The sequence below is a fragment of the Chlorocebus sabaeus genome, chromosome 6 (assembly GCF_047675955.1).
Source record: "Chlorocebus sabaeus isolate Y175 chromosome 6, mChlSab1.0.hap1, whole genome shotgun sequence".
NCBI lineage: Eukaryota > Metazoa > Chordata > Mammalia > Primates > Cercopithecidae > Chlorocebus > Chlorocebus sabaeus.
Window position 1 is genome coordinate 20465077 of NC_132909.1, and position 18291 is coordinate 20483367.

Below are 18291 nucleotides of genomic sequence, written 5' to 3' on the forward strand. Positions count from 1 at the left end.
AGACCTAAAAGGTCAGGAAGGCAGGGTGGGGCAAGGGAGGAAGTCGAAGCTGGGGGAAAAAGGAGGCGGAAACCCCACCATGGGGGTGTGGTGTGGTGGGGTGTTGTGGTGGTGGAGGGGGGCCCACTCAGAGCAGAGGCCTGCTCCTGGGCTCCCTCTGGTGGGCAAGGGGCAGAGCAGGAAGCCAGGGAGGAGACGGTAGGGCTGAGTCAACACATCTTTATTAAACACCTGCAGTTACTGGGAGGAGGCCATGATGCTGGACACACCTGTAGGGAAGGAGAGACCAGAGTGAAGGTGAGAAGGGCAGGAGACAAATCTCCAGCTACCTGCTACAGCACCCACAATTCTTTAGGGGGAGATCACAAACTTCTTCCAGGCCCCGGTTACCATCACAAAAGCAGCTTGGTGCAGTATTTTAAAAACATGGACTCTGGAGCAAGGAGGGCTAGGTTCGAATCCCTGCTCTGCCAATTAACAGCTGGGTCACTTGGACAAGTTACTGAACATCTCTGAGCATCACCTTCCTATCTTTAAGAAGCACCTGGCCGGGCGCGGTGGCTCAAGCCTGTAATCCCAGCACTTTGGGAGGCCGAAGCGGGTGGATCACGAGGTCAGGAGATCGAGACCATCCTGGCTAACATGGTGAAACCCCGTCTCTACTAAAAAATACAAAAAACTAGCCGGGCGTGGTGGCGGGCGCCTGTAGTCCCAGCTACTCGGAGGCTGAGGCAGGAGAATGGCGTAAACCCGGGAGGCGGAGCTTGCAGTGAGCTGAGATCCGGCCACTGCACTCCAGCCTGGGTGACACAGCGAGACTCCGTCTCAACAAAAAAAAAAAAAAAAAAAGAAGCACCTACCCTATAGGATTGTAGGACCAAACGAGGTGCTGAGAACAAAGTGCCAAGGAAGAGTTGTTTGTAATTACCTACATGATAATAATATTTACTATGTACTATTTGCAGGATACTCAAGTTTTTTTTTTGAGACAGAGTCTCATTCTGTTGCCCAGGGTGGAGTGCGGTGGAGCGATCTCAGCTCACTGCAACCTCCACCTTCCGGGTTGAAGCGATTCTCCTGCCTCAGTCTCCCAAGTATTTTGAACCTATCCTGTTGGACCCAGGACACAGAGCAATGGAGCCAGGACTGAGACAGAGGGAATCCTCCCATCTACTCCCCCGGCAGGGCTGGGCTCCTACATCCCTAAGATTCACACCTTCCTCCTCCTCTTCCTTGTTGACTTAGCACTGCCCTCTCCACCCGTGACCTAAAAGGTCAGGAAGGTGGGGTGGGGTGACAGAAGCCAAAGGGGAGAAAAAAGGAGGCCCTTTCCTCACTACAGAATCTTTTGCTGGAGTTCTCACCGAGAACCCTGACACAGCAGTCACGTGGCATTTAGAGGTGAGATACCACGGGCCGCAAGTGCGCAGATGGCTGCCTGCTCAATGCTGTTCCCCAGTTAAGTACAAAATTAGCTGGTTTGTGTTAAGAAGCCATGTTGTACCAAATACATCTTTAAAACACCTGATTCACACTCAAGAGGGTGGGGGAGACCTGGGATGAAGGGAGCGGCCCGCCTGTGCCTTTCTCCCCGGCTCCAGGATACCTGCTCGGTGCCACGATGAGCGGCAGTGAAGCAGCCCCCGCTGCCGGAGTAGCCACTGCACTCTTTTTAGTTGAGCAAGCAGTTGAGCCTCTGCTAGTTACATGTGTGTAGATGATGGTCATAATGAATATTTAACAAACGGTGTGACTGGTTCTTTGCTAAGTGTTATACAAGCATTCACACTTATGATTCCATGAGGTAGATATAATACTATTTATGTAATTTAGCAACTGAGGATCAAACAATGTAAATGTAAGGACCTACACAGTGTTTATCATAGTTACTGTTGCAGTCGTCCCCCTTTTTTTTTTTTTTTTTTGAGATGGAGTCTCGCGCTGTCGCCCAGGCTGGAGTGCAGTGGCCAGATCTCGGCTCACTGCAAGCTCCGCCTCCTGGGTTTACGCCATTCTCCTGCCTCAGCCTCCCGAGTAGCTGGGACTACAGGCGCCCGCCACCTTGCCCGGCTAGTTTTTTTGTATTTTTTTAGTAGAGACGGGGTTTCACCGTGTTAGCCAGGATGGTCTCGATCTCCTGACCTTGTGATCCGCCTGTCTCGGCCTCCCAAAGTGCTGGGATTACAGACTTGAGCCACCGCGCCCAGCCGTCCCCATTTTTTAGATGAGAAAACTGAGGCACAAAGATGTGAAATCACCCAAAGTAGAGGATCAAGATTCCTACTGTTCACCAGACTCCAAGTCTGCACATGAGGCCTGGGTACCCCAAGGATAAAAGAGGGCCAACCAGACCGGCCTCAGGGACGAGTAAGGGTGCAGAGACCCCCTGTGAGGCCCCGCTGGGCCCCAGGAAGTCTTGCTGAGTGCTATGAGGCAGGACACAGGGCCTAGAAGTTTCAGGGAAGATCACCCAGCTCCCGGCTATTGCTCCCTGGGTAGGAGCCCCGAGACACAAGGTGAATGGAATCTGGCAGGTGCAGACTTCCCAGCCCAGAACATGAGCAAATGTACCCAGGTCCTCTGGGCCCCTGCCTCGGCCTCCCTTGAGAGGCACCCCCTTAACCCCAAGGCCCGAGGCCGTGGGCCACCACTCACTGTCAAAGTCAATCTTCTCCACAATGTTTTTGGGTTTAATGCTCTCTTCTTGGCTACAGATGAAGATCTGCCCCGACTCGTCAGCACTCCAGCCGTATTTGCTCATCCACACCTTTAGCTGGCTGTCTGCAGGTGACAGGGGCAGTGAGAGGCTTCGGTCACCCTGATCCCAGTTTCAGGGGACTGGGAGGCAACAGAGTCATGGCTCAGGAAGCCAGGGCAGCCCCCCTTGCCCACTGGCATCTCCTGGACAGCAGCAGCTGTTCTCCTTGCTGCTGCTGCTGCCCCTGCCCTTCCACAGGTCATTCTCTGAACGGCCGCCAGAGGGAGCCTTTGAGCTCTCTCAGTCTCACGTGGGGCTTCTGCCTTAATTTCTTTTATTTTCTATTCCTCTCTTTTCTCTCCCTGGGCAAATCTTGGTTCCTAACAAGAGCAGCGTATTTATCTACCTTTTCCCACAACCTATATGAAATGGTTGCAAAATTATGATATGACCGTTACCACAAACTGTGTGTGTGTGTGTGTGTGTGTGTGTGTGTGTGTGTGTGTGTATTTTTTTGAGACGGAGTTTTTCTCTTGTTGCCCAGGCTGGAGGGCAATGGCGTGAACTCGACTCACTGCAACCTCCGCCTCCTGGGTTCAAGCAGTTCTCTTGCCTCAGCCTCCCGAGTAACTAGGATTACAGGCATGCGCCACCACACCTGGCTAATTTTGTATTTTTAGTAGAGACGAGGTTTCTCCAATGTTGGTCAGGCTGGTTTCGAACTCCCAACCTCAGGTGATCTGCCCACCTCGGCCTCCCAAAGTGCTGGGATTACAGGTGTGAGCCACCACGCCCGGCCACGATACACTTTTTTTGCCCTTAGAAAATATGGCCAGGGCCAGGCGCGGTGGCTCATGCCAGTAATCCCAGCACTTTGGGAGGCTGAGGTGGGAGGATCACTTGAGCCCAGGAGTTTGAGATCAGCCTGGGCAACAAAGTAAGATCCCCATCTCTAAAAGCAGAAGGGGAAAAAAAAAAAAAACAACAACCTGCCTGTAAGAATGTATGGCCAGAATAGTGTTCAGTTACCTGAAATAATTTTCTGTGTGACTATTATCATTTTGATACAGGTTCATATAATTCTCTTTATATTCAATTCTAAGGCATGTTCACATCCTTTAATTTCCTTTCACTGTTAAATATATAAAACATCTACCTGATATAAAGCACTTAGTACAATGCATGACATAAAACGTCCAATAAAAGTTAGCTTCCACTTGGCCAGGCATGGTGGCTCACGCCTGTAATCCCAGCACTTTGGGAGGCCAAGGCAGGCAGATCACTTGAGTTCATGAGTTCAAGACCAGCCTGGCCAACATGGTGAAACCCCGTCTCTGCTTAAAAAAAAAAAAAAAAAAAAAAAAAAAAAAATTAGCTGGGCGAGGTGGCGGGGGCCTGTAGCCCCAGCTATTTGGAAGGCTGAGGCAGGAGAATTGTTTGAAACTGGGAGGAGGAGGTTGCAGTGAGCCGAGATTATGCCACTGCACTCCAGCCTGGGTGACAGAGCCAGACTCCGTTTCAAAAAAAAAAGTTAGCTTTTACTTGGCTGGATGCAGTAGCTCACGCCTGTAATCCCAGCACTTTGGGAGGCCAAAGTGGGTGGATCACTTGAGGTCAGGAGCTCAAAACCAGCCTGGCCAACGTGGTGAAACTCCATCTCTATTAAAAGTGCCCAGACTGGAGTGCAGTGGTATGATCTTGGCTCACTGCAACCTCTGCTCCCAGGTTCAAGCGATTCTCCTGCCTCAGCCTCCCGAAGAGCTGGGATTATAGGCACATGCCAATACGCCCAACTAATTTTTGTATTTTTAGTAGAGACGGGGTTTTACCATGTCGGCCAGGCTAGTCTTGATCTCCTGACCTCACGTGATCTACCTGCCTCACTGGTATAAGCCATCGCACGTGGCCTTCCTTAGTTTCGTTTCTTTTCTTTTTTTTTTTTTAGACGGAGTTTCAATCTTATCAACCAGGCTGGAGTGCAATAGCACGATCTCAGCTCACTGCAACCTCTGCCTCCTGGGTTGAAGCAATTCAACCCTGCCTCAGCCTCCCAAGTAGCTGGGATTACAGGTGCACGCCACCACAGCCAGCAAATTTTTGTATTTTTAGTAGAGAGGGGGGTTTTACCATGTTGGGCAGGCTGGTCTCGAACTCCTGACCACAGATGATCCACCCACCTCAGCCTCCCAAAATGCTGGATTACAGGCGTGAGCCATTGCACCTGGCCTTCCTTAGTTTGTTGACTTCCTTTTCTACGTTTCTTTTCACAAAACTAAGCAAATATGTTATTTTTCCTTTTTTTTTGTTTTTGGAGGGATCTTTAAAAAATATCTATCTGATCAGAGCCTTCCCCTGCTCAGAGCCCTCCGGTGGCTCCTTCTCACTCAGGGGAAAGGACAAGGTCCTCCCGAGGCCCCACATGACCTGGAGATGCCCCTCCAACCTCCACCTCTCTACTCCTGCCCATGCTCACTCTGCTCTGGCCATATACACTGGGGCTACCCCGCCCATGAACGTCAGAAGTCAGGGCCCTGCTCCACACTCCTCCTCTGCTCTACCTCAGCCCACGGGCCTCACTCCACGGAGGAAAGGGCTCAGATGCCGCTGGTCTGTGAGCTGTCTTGCTTTCCTTCACGACATGAATTGCCACTGGACACCTACACGTTGCCATGTGCTTTGCTGCCTCCATGAGAATGAATTGGAGCCATCCCACTTTGTTTACTGCTGCAGGCCCAGTTTAGCACACTGCCTGATACACGGTAGGCACTCAATTAATGCAGAAGAAATGAGCAAATGGCATAGGATCTCCCTCAGGGTAGGGACTGTCTTATACCAGGTTCTTATTTCCTCCCTGGGTTGGGCCTTCCATGCTGACCTGATGAGACCTGCACAGGCTCGTTGGAGGAGCTGACTGAGGTCCACTGCCCTGGCCACCCCCAACCTCCCAGATGTGCACCAGGACCCAGAAGGCATTACCCGACAGATCCCCGAGCATCTCGGCCAGCAGCCAGCGGTCGATGTGCTGGTAAGTGATACCCACAACATGGCAGATAACTGTGGAGGTCAGAGACAAAACTGGTGAGGAGCTGTTCCCCCGGGCCTGGCTGCCACTCCCTACCCCTTCCCCTTGGGAAGCCCAGCCTCAGAGAGGGACTTACACTTTCGGACAGAGTCTTCAAAGCCAGTTATACCTTCCAAGAGGTCCATGTTTTCATCCAGGGCTTGCTGTGATGGGAATTGATGTTCACAATGTTTATTCTTTTAAATTATTTGCCTTTATTTTTATTTATTTATAGGGTTGGGGTCTCACTATGTTGCCCAGGCTGGTCTTGAATTTCTGGGCTCAAGTGATCTTCCTGCCTCAGCCTCCCAAAGTGCTGGGATTTTGTTGCTGCGGTTGTTACAGAGACAAGGTCTCACTATATTGCCCAGGCTGATCTCTCAAACTCCTGGGCTCAAGTGATCTGCTCACGTTGGTCTCCCAAAGCGTTGGGATTACAGGCGTGAGCCACCACTCCCAGCCTACACTGGTAATCTTACGTATCAACAACGTTCATATCAGTAATTTTAACAAGAATAGCAGCTACCAGGCCATGTGCGGTGGCTCACGCCTATAATCCCAGCACTCTGGGAAGCTGAGGTGGGTGGATCACTTGAGGTCAGGAGTTCAAGAACAGCCTGGCCAACATGGTGAAACCCCGTCTCTACTAAAAATATAGAAATTAGCCAGATGCAGTGGTTTATGCCTGTAATCCCAGCACTTTGGGAGGCTGAGGCGGGCGGATCACCTGAGGTCAGGAGTTTGAGACCAGCCTGACCAACATGGAGAAACCCTGACTCTACTAAAATTACAAAATTAGCAAGGCATGGTGGCACATCCCTGTAATCCCAACTACTCGGGAGGCTGAGGCAGGAGAATTCGCTTCAACCCAGGAGGTGGAGGTTGTGGTGAGCTGAGATCACACCACTGCATTCCAGCCTGGGCGACAGAGGGAGACTCCCTCTCAAAAACAAACAAACAAACAAACAAACAAATAAACAAAAAAACAGAAATTAGGCTGGGTGTGGTGGCTCACACTTGTAATCACAGCACTTTGGGAGGCTAAGACAGGCAATCATGAGGTCAGGAGATTGAGACCATTCCAGCTAACATGGTGAAACTCCGTCTCTACTAAAAATACAAAAAATTAGCCACGTGTGGTGGCACGTGCCTGCAGACCCAGCTACTTGGGAGGTTAAGGCAGGAGAATCACTTAACAGGCAGAGGTTGCAGTGAGCTGAGACTGCGCCACTGAACTCCAGCCTGGGCGACAGAGCGAGACTCCGTCTCAAAAAAATAAATAAATAAATAAAACATATATATATATAAAAATATAAATAAATAAGCCGGGTGTAGTGGTGGGTGCCTGTAATCTGTAATCCCAGCCACTGGGAAGGATGAGACAGGAGAATCACTTGAACCTGGGAGGTGGAGGTTGCAGCAAACCAAGATCATATCACTGCACTCTAGCCCGGGCAACACAGCCATACTCCATCTCAGGAAAAAAAAAAAAAAAAAATTAGCAGCTACCATTTGAGCACTGATCCTACATGCTAGCCATTCATCTGAGTGCAGCCCTGTGATGTAAGTTACATCCATTTTAGAGATGAGGAGACCAGGGCAGCTAAGTGATTTACCCAAAATCCTGGAGGTGAGGCTTGAACCTGGCAGGCAGAAACCAGAGCCCTGAGAAAGGGGACAGACACATATTGGCTAAGTGTATGCAGCCACCTCCCCTTGCTTCTGTCCCACTCAGAGAAAAGGCCAATTTTCCTACCATAGCCCATGAGGCCACACAGAATCTGCCTGTCACCTCTGTGCCCTCACCTCTGCCCACTCGCTCCTCACTCACCCTGCTTCAGCCACAGGCGCTTCCCTGATGCTCCCCAAACCTACCAGGCACCTGCCCACCTCAGGGCCTGTGTGTGGAATTCTCCTCCTCCATGGCTACCACCCTCACCTCCTTCAGGTTTCTGCTCAAAAGTCAGCTCTGTGGTACAGGTTCCCTCCAACAGAAGGGAAGGAATCCCCTACATGGATGCCAGGAAGGTGCAGCCAGTGAGGTGGGCAGAAATTCAGATTTGAGGCCGGGCGTGATGGCTCAACCTGTAATCCCAGCACTTTGGGAGGCTGAAGCAGGAGGATCACTTGAGGCCAGAAGTTCAAGACAGCCTGGTCAACATGGCAAAACCCCACTTTTACTAAAAATACAAAAATTAGCCAAGCGTGGTGGCGCAGGTCTATAGTCCCAGCTACTCAGGAGGCTGAAGTGGGAGGATCACTTGATCACTGGAGCCTGGGAGGTCGAAGCTGCAGTGAGCTGTGTTTGCATCACCGCACCGTGGCCTGGGCGACAGAGTGAGAGACCGTGTCTTGAAAAACAAAACAAAACAAACAAAAAAAACCTGTCTGTTACATGGAATAGGTCTAAGATCTCCAACACATCTCATTTGCTAGTTTGCTAGTGAGAACAGTCGTTTGTAGAACTAGTAAACTCTATTATTTTAAGCATTTGATCATTTTCTTTGTAGGATTAACTGAAGCTAATCAATAATTTCTTACTTGAATAAAAAATAAAATGTTTAAGAATTAAAAACAAAAAAGTATGCAGTCAGCCACACATAAAATGTCAGGGTCTGGGATGAGAACAGGTGCAATTTCTGCAGTGGCTGCTTCTATTTTCTCCCGAGACAAGAAGCCAGATCATAAGTTGAGGTGAGAAGAAAGGGAGACAGATAAAGCATGAGCAAACGTCCAGGAGTTGGGGAAGGAAGCAAAACCACCGCTGCAGCTGGGGACAGGGGAGGCACATGCATTTTTTTTTTTTTTTTTTGAGATGGAGTTTCGCTCTTGTTGCTCAGACTGTAGGACAATGGCATGATCTCGGCTTAGTGCAACCTCTGCCTCCCAGGTTCAAGCAATTCTCCTGCCTCAGCCTCTCGAGTAGTTGGGATTACAGGCATGCGCCACCACGCCCGGCCAACTTTGTATTCTTAGTAGAGATGGGGTTTCTCCATGTTGGTCAGGCTGGTCTCGAGCTCCTGACCTCAGGCAATCCGTCCACCCCAGCCTCCCAAAGTGCTGGGATTACAGGCGTGAGCCACCACACCCGGCCAGCACATGCAATTTAAGAGAAGGAAGCGAAACAGAGAAGAATGCAGAGACGGAGGGTTGGAGCTAATGGTCAGGCCCAAGAATGTGGGGGTGGAGAACCTGTGGGGGTGAGCTGAGAAGCTGGGAGGAAGTGGCAAGAATGGAGATGCTGGAAACTCACAGGAGGAGGAAGGGAGCCATTATTGGTGAGGGCAGTGGCTCCCAACATTGGCCAGATGTCCAAATCATCCAGGGTAACTTTTTAAAATCCCAAGGCCTAGGCTACACCAAACCAATTACATCAGACTCTGTGAGGGCAGGACCCATGTTTCAGTATCAATTTTTAAAAATGCCTCAGAGGGCTGGGCGCGGTGGCTGACACCTGTAGTCCCAGCACTTTGGGAGGCCGAGGCAGGGAGATCACTTGAGGTCAGGAGTTTGAGACCAGCCTGGCCAACATGGTGAAACCCCATCTCTACTAAAAATATAAAAATTAGCCAGACGTGGTGGCACATGCCTGTAGTCCCAGCTACCTGGGAGGCTGAGACAGGAAAATCGCTTGAACCCAGAAGGTGGAGGTTGCAGTGAGTTGAGATTGCGCCACTGCATTCCAGCCTGCTCACACAGCAAGACACTGTCTCAAACAAAACAAAACAAAACAAAACAGAAAAAAAAAAAAAGAAAGAAAATAATTGCCTCAGAGGTCCAATGTGCAGAGAACTGGCCCAGGGTATGACTGGAAGAGAAGGACTGAGGTCAAATGCAGTACAAGATAGCTGGCCAAGACAGCAAGGGACCCAGAGGTCTGGGTGGTCAAAAGATCCTCTGTGTTACTTTCTAAGCATCTAAGAATTAGGGCAAGAGTGGCAGAGAACGCCAGTGAGAAGGAGCTGAATTCTGTTGTTTTTTTTTTCTGAGACGGAGTCTTGCCCAGGCTGGAGTGCAGTGGCCTGATCTCACCTCACCGCAACCTCTGCCTCCTGGGTTCAAGCAATTCTCCTGCCTCAGCCTCCCGAGGAGCTAGGATTACAGGCGTGCGCCACCTCACCAGGCTATTTTGTATTTTTAGTTGAGATAGTGTTTCTCCATGTTGGTCAGGCTGGTCTCAGACTCCTGACCTCAAGTGATCCACCTGCCTCAGCTTCTCAAAGTGCTGGGATTACAGGTGTGAGCCACCACGCCCGGCCAGGAGCCGAATTCTTCAAGAAACAAAGAGCAGTCACCAGAGGGACTGATACCAGGCAGGAAGTGATGACACACGCACTTCAAGACTGGGGGTTTCTGGCCTGGCGCGGTGGTTCACACCTGTAATCCCAGCACTTTGGGAGGCTGAGGCAGGCAGATCACCTGAGGCCGGGAGTTCAAGACCAGCCTGGACAACATGGCAAAACCCCGTCTCTACTAAAAATACAAAAATTAGCCAGGGTGATGGCATGTGCCTGTAACTGCAGCCACTTGGGAGGCTGAGGCAAGAGAATCGGTTGAACTTGGGGCAGGGACGGTGGTTGCAGTGAGCCGAGATTGCTGCACTGCACTCCAGCCTGGGCAAGAGAGTGAGACTCTGTCTCAAAAAAAATAAAATAAAATAAAAAATACATATAAAAATTAGTTAGTGCCTGTAGTGCCAGCGAATCGGGAGGCAGGAGAATCACTTGAACCCGGGAGGCAGAGGTTGCAGTGAGCCAAGATCGTGCCACTATACTCCAGCCTAGGCAACAGCGTGAGACTCTATCTCAAAAAAAACAAAACACAAAAAACAAACAAAAAACAACAAAAAAGACTGAGAGTATCAGAAGAGATAGGAGCCAGGAGGTGAACTAGCTTCCCACTCAGGAGGCTGCAGAAGTCGGGGGCCAGGTTCCAGTTAGAGCAAGAAGGGCTGCCGGGCGCGGTGGCTCACGCCTGTAATCCCAGCACTTTGGGAGGCCGAGGCGGGCGGATCACAAGGTCAGGAGATCGAGACCACGGTGAAACCCCGTCTCTACTAAAAATACAAAACATTAGCCGGGCGCAGTGGCGGGCGCCTGTAGTCCCAGCTACTCGGGAGGCTGAGGCAGGAGAATGGCGTGAACCCGGGAGGCGGAGCTTGCAGTGAGCCGAGATTGCGCCACTGCACTCCAGCCTGGGCGACAGAGCGAGACTCCGTCTCAAAAAAAAAAAAAAAGAAGGGCAGAGTGTGTCAGACAGGCAGAAGAAACGAAGAATTTCTCTTTCTTGAGACACGGTCTTGCTCCGTTGCCCAGGCTGGAGTACAGTGGTGTGATCATGGCTCACTCGCAGGCTCAAGCGATCCTCCCACCTTAGCCTCCTGGGTAGCTGGGAGTACAAGCACGTGCCACCACACCCAATTAATTTTCAATTTTGTAGAGATGAGGTCTCACTATGTTGCTCAGGCTGATCTGCAACTCCTGGCCTCAAGCAATCGTCCTACCTCGGCCTCCACAAGATACTGGAATCACAGGGGTGAGTCAGTACACACAGCCATTGGAAGACTTCTTCTGATTAACAGTATGTAGTAGAGGGCCCAGTGGAAAGATGGGAGAGAGGGGAAAGGGTCAGCCTCAGCCTGTGGGCACAGGGAGGACCTGTGAGTACCCGCCCCGCAAGAGGATGATGATTCCTCAAAAACACACATGTGGAGCACTGGGCCCACTGCCAAAGCAGGAAGCCAGGCTCTGTGCACCATTGTTACTTTTAGCATTCAGCTCCACATGGCGCTGCCATCTCCCCTGTCCCTGGACCCCACGGAAGTTACCCAGAAGGCCTGGAAGTGGCAGGTCTCCAGCAGGTCCCCAAGGTACAAAATCTGTCGGATTGGCCTTTCTTCTTGCTGGTAGGAGGAAGCATTAAGGAAAACTGGCTTTGGAGCTAAGGCTGGGCCACAGGTCACCGCTCCCCACCTACCTTCTTCTGGCTGCTTTCTTCCAAAGGTTCAGCTCAGAAAAAGAGCTGGAAAAGGAAGCCAGCTTATTTCTCCCGCAGGTGTATGCAGGAGAAAGGATGTTGGCTGCAGGACTGTAATGGCAAAAGAAAAGAAATGACGTGCCAGTCCTGGTGGCTCACACCTGTAATCCTGGCACTTTGGGGGGCCAAGGCAGGTGGATCACCTGAGGTCAAGAGTTTGAGACCAGCCTGGCCAACATGGTGAAACCCCATCTCTACTAAACATACAAAAAACCAGCCGGGTGTGGTGGCACATGCCTGTAGTCCCTGCTACTCGGGGGGCTGAGGCAGGAGAATCACTTGAACCTGGGAGGAGGAGGCTGCAGTGAGCCGAGATCACGACATTGTACTCCAGCCTGGGTGACAGAGCGAGACTCTGTCTCAAAAAAAAAAAAAGAAAGAAAATATTAACAACAAAAAAATCTACTATTACTACTAATAAAATAAAACCTATAGGCTGGGCATGGTGGCTTACACCTGTAATCCCAGCACTTTGGGAGGCTGAGGCGGGCAGATCACCTGAGGTCAGGAGTTCGAGAGCAGCCTGGCCAACATGGTGAAACCCCGTCTCTACTAAAAATGCAAAAATTATCCGGGCATGGTGGCGTGCACCTGTTGTCCCAGCTGTTCAGGAGGCTGAGGCAAGAGAATAGCTTGAACCTGGGAGGTGGAGGTTGCAGTGAGCCGAGATCATGCCACTGCCCTCCAGCCTGGGTGACAGAGCAAGGCTCCATCTCAAAACAAACAAACAAACAAACACAAAAAAACCACCTAAAATCATTCCCATGTCAAGCTTCCTCTACTATTTCTGAAAGACAGCACCGAGCTTTACTTCCTTTAGCCCATGAGTGTCCTCTCTGCCTGGATCACCTCTGCCTACCCCTTCACCTACCTCCTTGTGTTTTAGATGTTCCCTCCTCCAGGAGGCCCTGGTTTAAACATTTTCTAGTTAAAAATACAAAAGAGTGAACAGTGGCAAAATAGGTCTTCCCTCCCTTGTCTCACAGCCATCCTTCCTAGGAGGTTAACAGTCATTTGCAATTCTTGGGCACTTTTCCACCTTTCCAGACATTGTTCTATAGAAATGTAAATACAGATGGCTGTGTTCATGTCCACATATTCCCCCACCCAAATGGTCAGGTGCCTGCTCTAGCTCTTTTTTTTTTTTTTTTTTTTTGAGACAGAGTCTCGCTGTGTCACCCAGGGTGGAGTGCAGCAGCACAATCTTGGCTCACTGCAACCTCCACCTCCCGGGTTCAAGTGATCCTCCTGCCTCAGTCTCCCAAGTAGCTGGGACTATAGGTGTGTGCCACCGTGCCCAGCTAATTTTTTGTATTTTTGTAGAAATGGGGTTTCGCCATGTTGGCCAGGCTGGTCTCGAACTCCTGACCTCAGGTGATCCACCCACCGTAACCTCTCAAAGTGCTGGGATTAGAGGTGTGAGTCACTGTGTCCGGCTGCTGTGGCTCTTCTAACCCAACCTTGGCCACTCCAGTCTATCACTGTCTGCCTCCTCACTGGACTGTGACAACTTCGTGAAGACAGGGCCCAGGCCTGTCTCAGTCACAGTGTCCCAGCACGGTCCAGCACCCTGCCATGCTGGGCCAGAGCAGGCACTTGGTGTTTGTGGATGCACCCACAGACCACCTCCCCGGGAATTCATGCACCTTGACTCTGGCCCCTTCCCACACAGGCCCTGGCCCCAGTGCTGGAAGGATACATGTGCCTGGTCGATCATGCATTTGCATAGGGTGAAATCTGTGTGCGGCAGGTTGGTGAGGGCCTTCAGCAGGATCTGGGCGGTGACCGTGGTCTGAAAGAAGGCTGGGTTGAACTGGTACCTAAGAAAGAGAACAAGAGACGTGGCCACAGTGGCACCTCCAAGTTCCCAACCCTCTCCAGGTGCCAGGCACGCTGTCCACTGCTTTATTCTGGAGTTTGGGAATTGGACATGCCTGGGTTCCAATCCCAATCCCAATGCTTCCCGGCTGTATAACCTTACCTCCCTGAGCCTACTTTCCTCCTCTGTGAACAGAGACAGTTAATGCTCACAATCACCCAGTGGGGCAGACACTGCTAAGTGATTCACAAACAAACGAGAACAGCAGCAGCAGTCTGGAGTAGTGGCTAAGGAACCAGAGCCAGACTGCCTTGGTTTAAACTTCCCGATGAGTGACCCTGGACTGCTTATTTATGACATGAGGAGCAGACAAGAGAGAGATTAAGAGGCACTGAAAGGCTAAAGAGCAGAGAAAGGAAACTGAGGGGCTGTCAGTTTCCTCCCTTGCAAAAGAGGACAACAGAAGGTGGGGGGTGGGGGTGGGTGGGTGGCTCAAGCCTGTAATCCCAGTACTTTGGGAGGCCAAGATGAGCGGATCACCTGAGGTCAGGAGTTCAAGACTAGCCTGGCCAACATGGCAAAGCCCTGTCTCTACTAAAAATACAAAAATTAGCTGGGCATAGTGGCGCATACCTCTAGTCACAGCTACTTAGGAGGCTGAGGCAGGAGGATTGCATGAACCTGGGAGACAAAGGATGCAGTGAGCTGAGATCATGAGATCACATCAAGGCACTCCAGCCTGGGCAACAAGGTGAGACTCTGTCTCAAAAAAAAAAAAGAAAAGAAAAGAAAAAGGAAAAAAAGCAAGCAAGCAAGAAAGCACCCAAGTAAAATTAACTGGGCATGGTGGTGCCTGTAGTCCCAGCTATTCAGGAGGCTGAGGCGGGAGGATCCCTTGAGTCCAGAAGGCTGAGGCTGCAGTGAGCCATGACTGTGCCACTGTACTACAGCCTGGGCAACAGAAGATCCTGTCTCAAAAAAAAAAAAAAAAAAAAGTGGAGGTAGGAAGAACCCACACGTCCATCAAGAGCCAGAAGAGATCATTAGGACAGTCACACAAGTGACACACTGAAGAGGTATACATCCACGAAAACAAACTGGAGCCACATCAAACAAACAAACAAACACACAAAACTGGATGGATGCCATAAACCCAGTGATGAGTAGCAAATGGAAGATGCAGAACAGTTTGTGCTGTATCTACTCCATCTATATCAAGTTCAAAGCAGGGAAACCTGAGCTGAGCTGATTCAGATGGATGCATGTATGGTAAACCATCACATAAAGCCAGGCTATGAGAATATGGGGGAGCAGGGGAGTTGGCTGGCACAGGGCATATGGGGCAAAAGGCCTGTGGCGCTAGCAACACTTTTGCAACATAAATGGCGATTATGTAGGCTCTCATTTATAATGATTTGTTAAACTACATGTTTGCTTAATGTATTTGCCTGTACATGTGTTCTGTAATTATTCTTTATTTTTGAGACACGGTCTCACTCTGTTGCCCAGGCTGGAGTACAGTGACATGATCCTGGCTCACTGCAACCTCTGCCTCCCAGGTTCAAGCAATTCTCCTGCCTCAACCTCCCAAGTAGCTGGGACTACAGCTGTGTGCCACTGTGCCCAGCTAATTTTTTGTAGAGACAGGGCTGTGCCATGTCACCCAGATTGGTAATTCTTATTTAATTTATTTATTTATTTTTTTGAGAAAACGAAGGGTCTCACTCTGTCCCCCAGGCTGGAGTGCAGCGGCACGATCATGGCTCACTGCACCCTTGATCCCCCAGGCTTAAGCAATCCTCCCACTTCAGCCTCTCAAGTAGCTGGAACTACAGCCACACACCACTACATTAACTAAAACAATGGGTTTTTTTTTGAGACGGAGTCTTACTGTGTAGCTCAGGCTGGAATGCAGGGGTGTGATCTAGGCTCACTGCAACCCTTCTGGGTTCATGCCATTCTCCTGCCTCAGCCTCCCAAGTAGCTGGGACTACAGGTGCCCCGCCACCATACCCGGCTAATCTTTTGTATTTTTTTTTCCGTAGACACGGGGTTTCACTGTGTTAGCCAGGATGGTCTTGATCTCCTACCCTCGTGATTCATCCACCTCGGCCTCCCAAAGTACAGGCGTAAGCCACCGCGCCCGGCCAATTTTTAAATTTTTTTATAGAGTTGGGTCTTGCTATGTTGCCATGGCTGGTCTCGAACTCTTTGGTTCAAGTGAGTATCTCGCCTCAGCCTCCTAAAGTGCTGGGATTACAGGCATGAGCCCCTGCAGCCACCCTAATTGATTTTTTATTATTAATTTATTTTTGAGATGGAGTTTCGCTCTTGTTGCCCAGGCTGGAGTGCAACGGTGCGACCTTGGCTCACTGCAATCTCCGCATCCCGGGTTCAAGCGATTCTCCTGCCTCAGCCTCCCAAGTAGCTGGGGTTACAGGCATGTGCCACCACGGCCGGCTAATTTTGTATTTTTTAGCAGAGATGGTTTTTTTTTTTTTTTTTTTTTGAGACGGAGTCTCTCTGTCGCCCAGGCTGGAGTGCAGTGGCCGGATCTCAGCTCACTGCAAGCTCCGCCTCCTGGGTTCACGCCATTCTCCTGCCTCAGCCTCCCAAGTAGCTGGGACTACAGGCGCCCGCCACCTCACCCGGCTAGTTTTTTGTATTTTTTTAATAGAGACGGGGTTTCACCGTGTTAGCCAGGATGGTCTCGATCTCCTGACCTCGTGATCCACCCGTCTCAGCCTCCCAAAGTGCTGGGATTACAGGCTTGAGCCACCGCGCCCGGCCAGAGATGGGATTTCTCTATGTTGGTCAGGCTGGTCTCAAACTCCGTACCTCAGGTGATCCACTCACCTCATCCTCCCAAAGTGCTGGGATTACAGGTGTGAGTGACTGCGCTTGGCAATTGATTTTTCAAAAACCATCCCTCCTCCTGTCCCAACTTCCTTGGCTTCCTCGTCTTGCACACCAAGAGATGTTGCATCATGCAGGATACCACCAGCCACCCCCTTGCCCTGTACTGGGAGTGGCACCCTGCTAGCTGCTGAAATGGGAGTGTAGACAGACAGCCAGACACTTACAGCTTCAGGACAGCCAGGTTGGCTTCCAGATCATAAGCATTTTCCTTGGCCTGCGTCTCCACATAGCGCTCCAGGGTGGCCAGGTTCTCAGGATTGTACCTAAAGGAGAATCAAGATAGGTGAGCAGACAGGAGACAGAAGCTGAGGCCAGTCACTTTACAGTCGCAGGGGCAACTGTAACCTGCTCCTCCCACCCTTCCCCTCTAAATCTGGCACTGGCCACTTGCTCTATCCAGGTAGTGAATTATGTCCAGTATAATCTCTAATAAAACTTATTCATATCCTAGACCTCTCACCTAAGCTCTATACTCCATTGGAGCCCTGGGTCTTGCCTAGGATACCTCCCCAACCTCTGAGCCAGTCAGTCACTGCAGCTTGTGCATCTGGCCTCCTGAACACCTCTGCTACTCACCCCTTCCTCCCCTGCTCAGGCCTCCACCCTGATCCAGCCCTATCCTCTCCTGCCTACCTCGATGCCTACTTCCCCCATGTCCGTCTGAACACTCTAGCCTTTGCTTCTCCCATTTCGGTTCTAACCTCTCCCGGATATCACTGATGTCAGGTTTGTCTCCCTCATGGAATGGGAACTCAGACCGTGAAGGCATGATCTGCCGCTGTCTGATTCGCCTGTGGTTCTCAGCATTGCCTAGCACTGACACTTTATTTCAATAAACATGTGAATGAATGACGTAAGGAGCAGAGAAGGGAGAGATTAAGAGGCACTCAAAGGAGGCGGGGCAGAGAAGGAAACCTTAAGGCAATTCACGAAGAGACTGAGTGGTACCAAGATTCTTTCGCTTCTAGGCCTTTGCAGGGCTGTTTGTTTCTTTCTTTCTTTTAGAGACGGGGTATGACTGTTGCTCGGGCTGGTCTCTAACTCCTGGGCTCAGGCGACCCGCCTGCCTTGGCCTCTCAAAGTGCTGAGATCACAGGCGTGAGTCACCGCCCCCAGCTCAGGGGCGTTTCTTTAAGCATCTCCTCCTCCAGGAGGATAGAGAAACCCCACCCCGCGGCAAGCCCAGGACCCTGACCACTCCTTGCTGCCTCCTGAAAACCCTCCCCTCCGCCCCGCATGGCCAGAGCGCTCCCTCCGACCGGGCTCAGACCTGTCGATACCCTTGAGCAACTTGCCCACGTTAGCTCTCATCTGTTCAAACATCGCCATGACTTCTGTCGCTTTCCACAACCAGGGCTGGAGACTAACACCGGCCCGGCACGGCGTCCGCGAGGACGGGAAAAGGAAGAGGTGGTGGAAACGGAAACGACGTCATTGTTGTCGCTCCAGCTCCCTGGGGGCGGTGAAGGGACAAGCTCTCGCAGCAGCCGCCACGCTTTCCGGCTGCCACGTGACTTCTTCCTCGCAGGGGCAATTAGCGCGTGCGCATTCGCTCCACTCAAGCTGGACGGACAGCGTGAGAAAAAGCTTACTGTATCCCAGTGCGCAGGCGCCTCTCTTGGCGAGGGGGCGGGGCTAAGCTTTTCCCGGGCCTCACAGACCCAGTTCCAGTGCCGGGGGCGCGGGAGCGTGCGCGCGCGAACTCATTGGGAAGCAGCCGGAGCTCTGGCGGCGTGCGCGCGCGTTATATTGCGCGCG

At 51.1% G+C, this 18291-nt stretch overlaps 1 protein-coding gene and 1 long non-coding RNA gene across 3 annotated transcripts; both read right to left on the reverse strand.

Moving 5' to 3' along the window:
* Positions 1–204: 204 nt before the first annotated feature.
* EIF3K (eukaryotic translation initiation factor 3 subunit K) lies at positions 205–18063 on the reverse strand. 2 transcript variants are annotated; one of them, XM_007996701.3, is made up of 8 exons: positions 17804–18063; positions 16698–16796; positions 13495–13615; positions 11587–11661; positions 5857–5923; positions 5675–5752; positions 2656–2781; positions 205–269 (listed from the first exon to the last, which is right to left on the reverse strand). In XM_007996701.3, exons 1-8 carry the CDS (start codon positions 17860–17862, stop codon positions 238–240), a joined length of 657 nt encoding a protein of 218 aa, XP_007994892.1. In that variant the 5' UTR covers positions 17863–18063; the 3' UTR covers positions 205–237. The 2 variants fall into 2 exon arrangements, with proteins under 2 accessions (XP_007994892.1, XP_007994893.1); XM_007996702.3 differs by lacking the exon at positions 2656–2781 and having other exon boundaries at positions 17804–18062.
* Positions 8531–11580, reverse strand: LOC140711862 (uncharacterized). The gene is made up of 2 exons (XR_012093176.1): positions 10179–11580; positions 8531–9963 (listed from the first exon to the last, which is right to left on the reverse strand). It is a non-coding gene; the product is annotated as an uncharacterized lncRNA (long non-coding RNA).
* Positions 18064–18291: the final 228 nt, after the last annotated feature.

Excerpts from the sequence above, each read along its gene's own strand:
- EIF3K (XM_007996701.3), bottom strand. The coding sequence starts at position 17,862 with ATGGCGATGTTTGAACAGATGAGAGCTAACGTGGGCAAGTTGCTCAAG. Across the intron at positions 16,797-17,803 it reads TTGCTCAAGGGTATCGACAG|GTACAATCCTGAGAACCTGG; the intron begins GTCTGAGCCCGG and ends ATTCTCCTTTAG. Across the intron at positions 11,662-13,494 it reads GCATGATCGACCAGGCACAT|CAAGAAGAAAGGCCAATCCG; the intron begins GTATCCTTCCAG and ends TCCTCCTACCAG.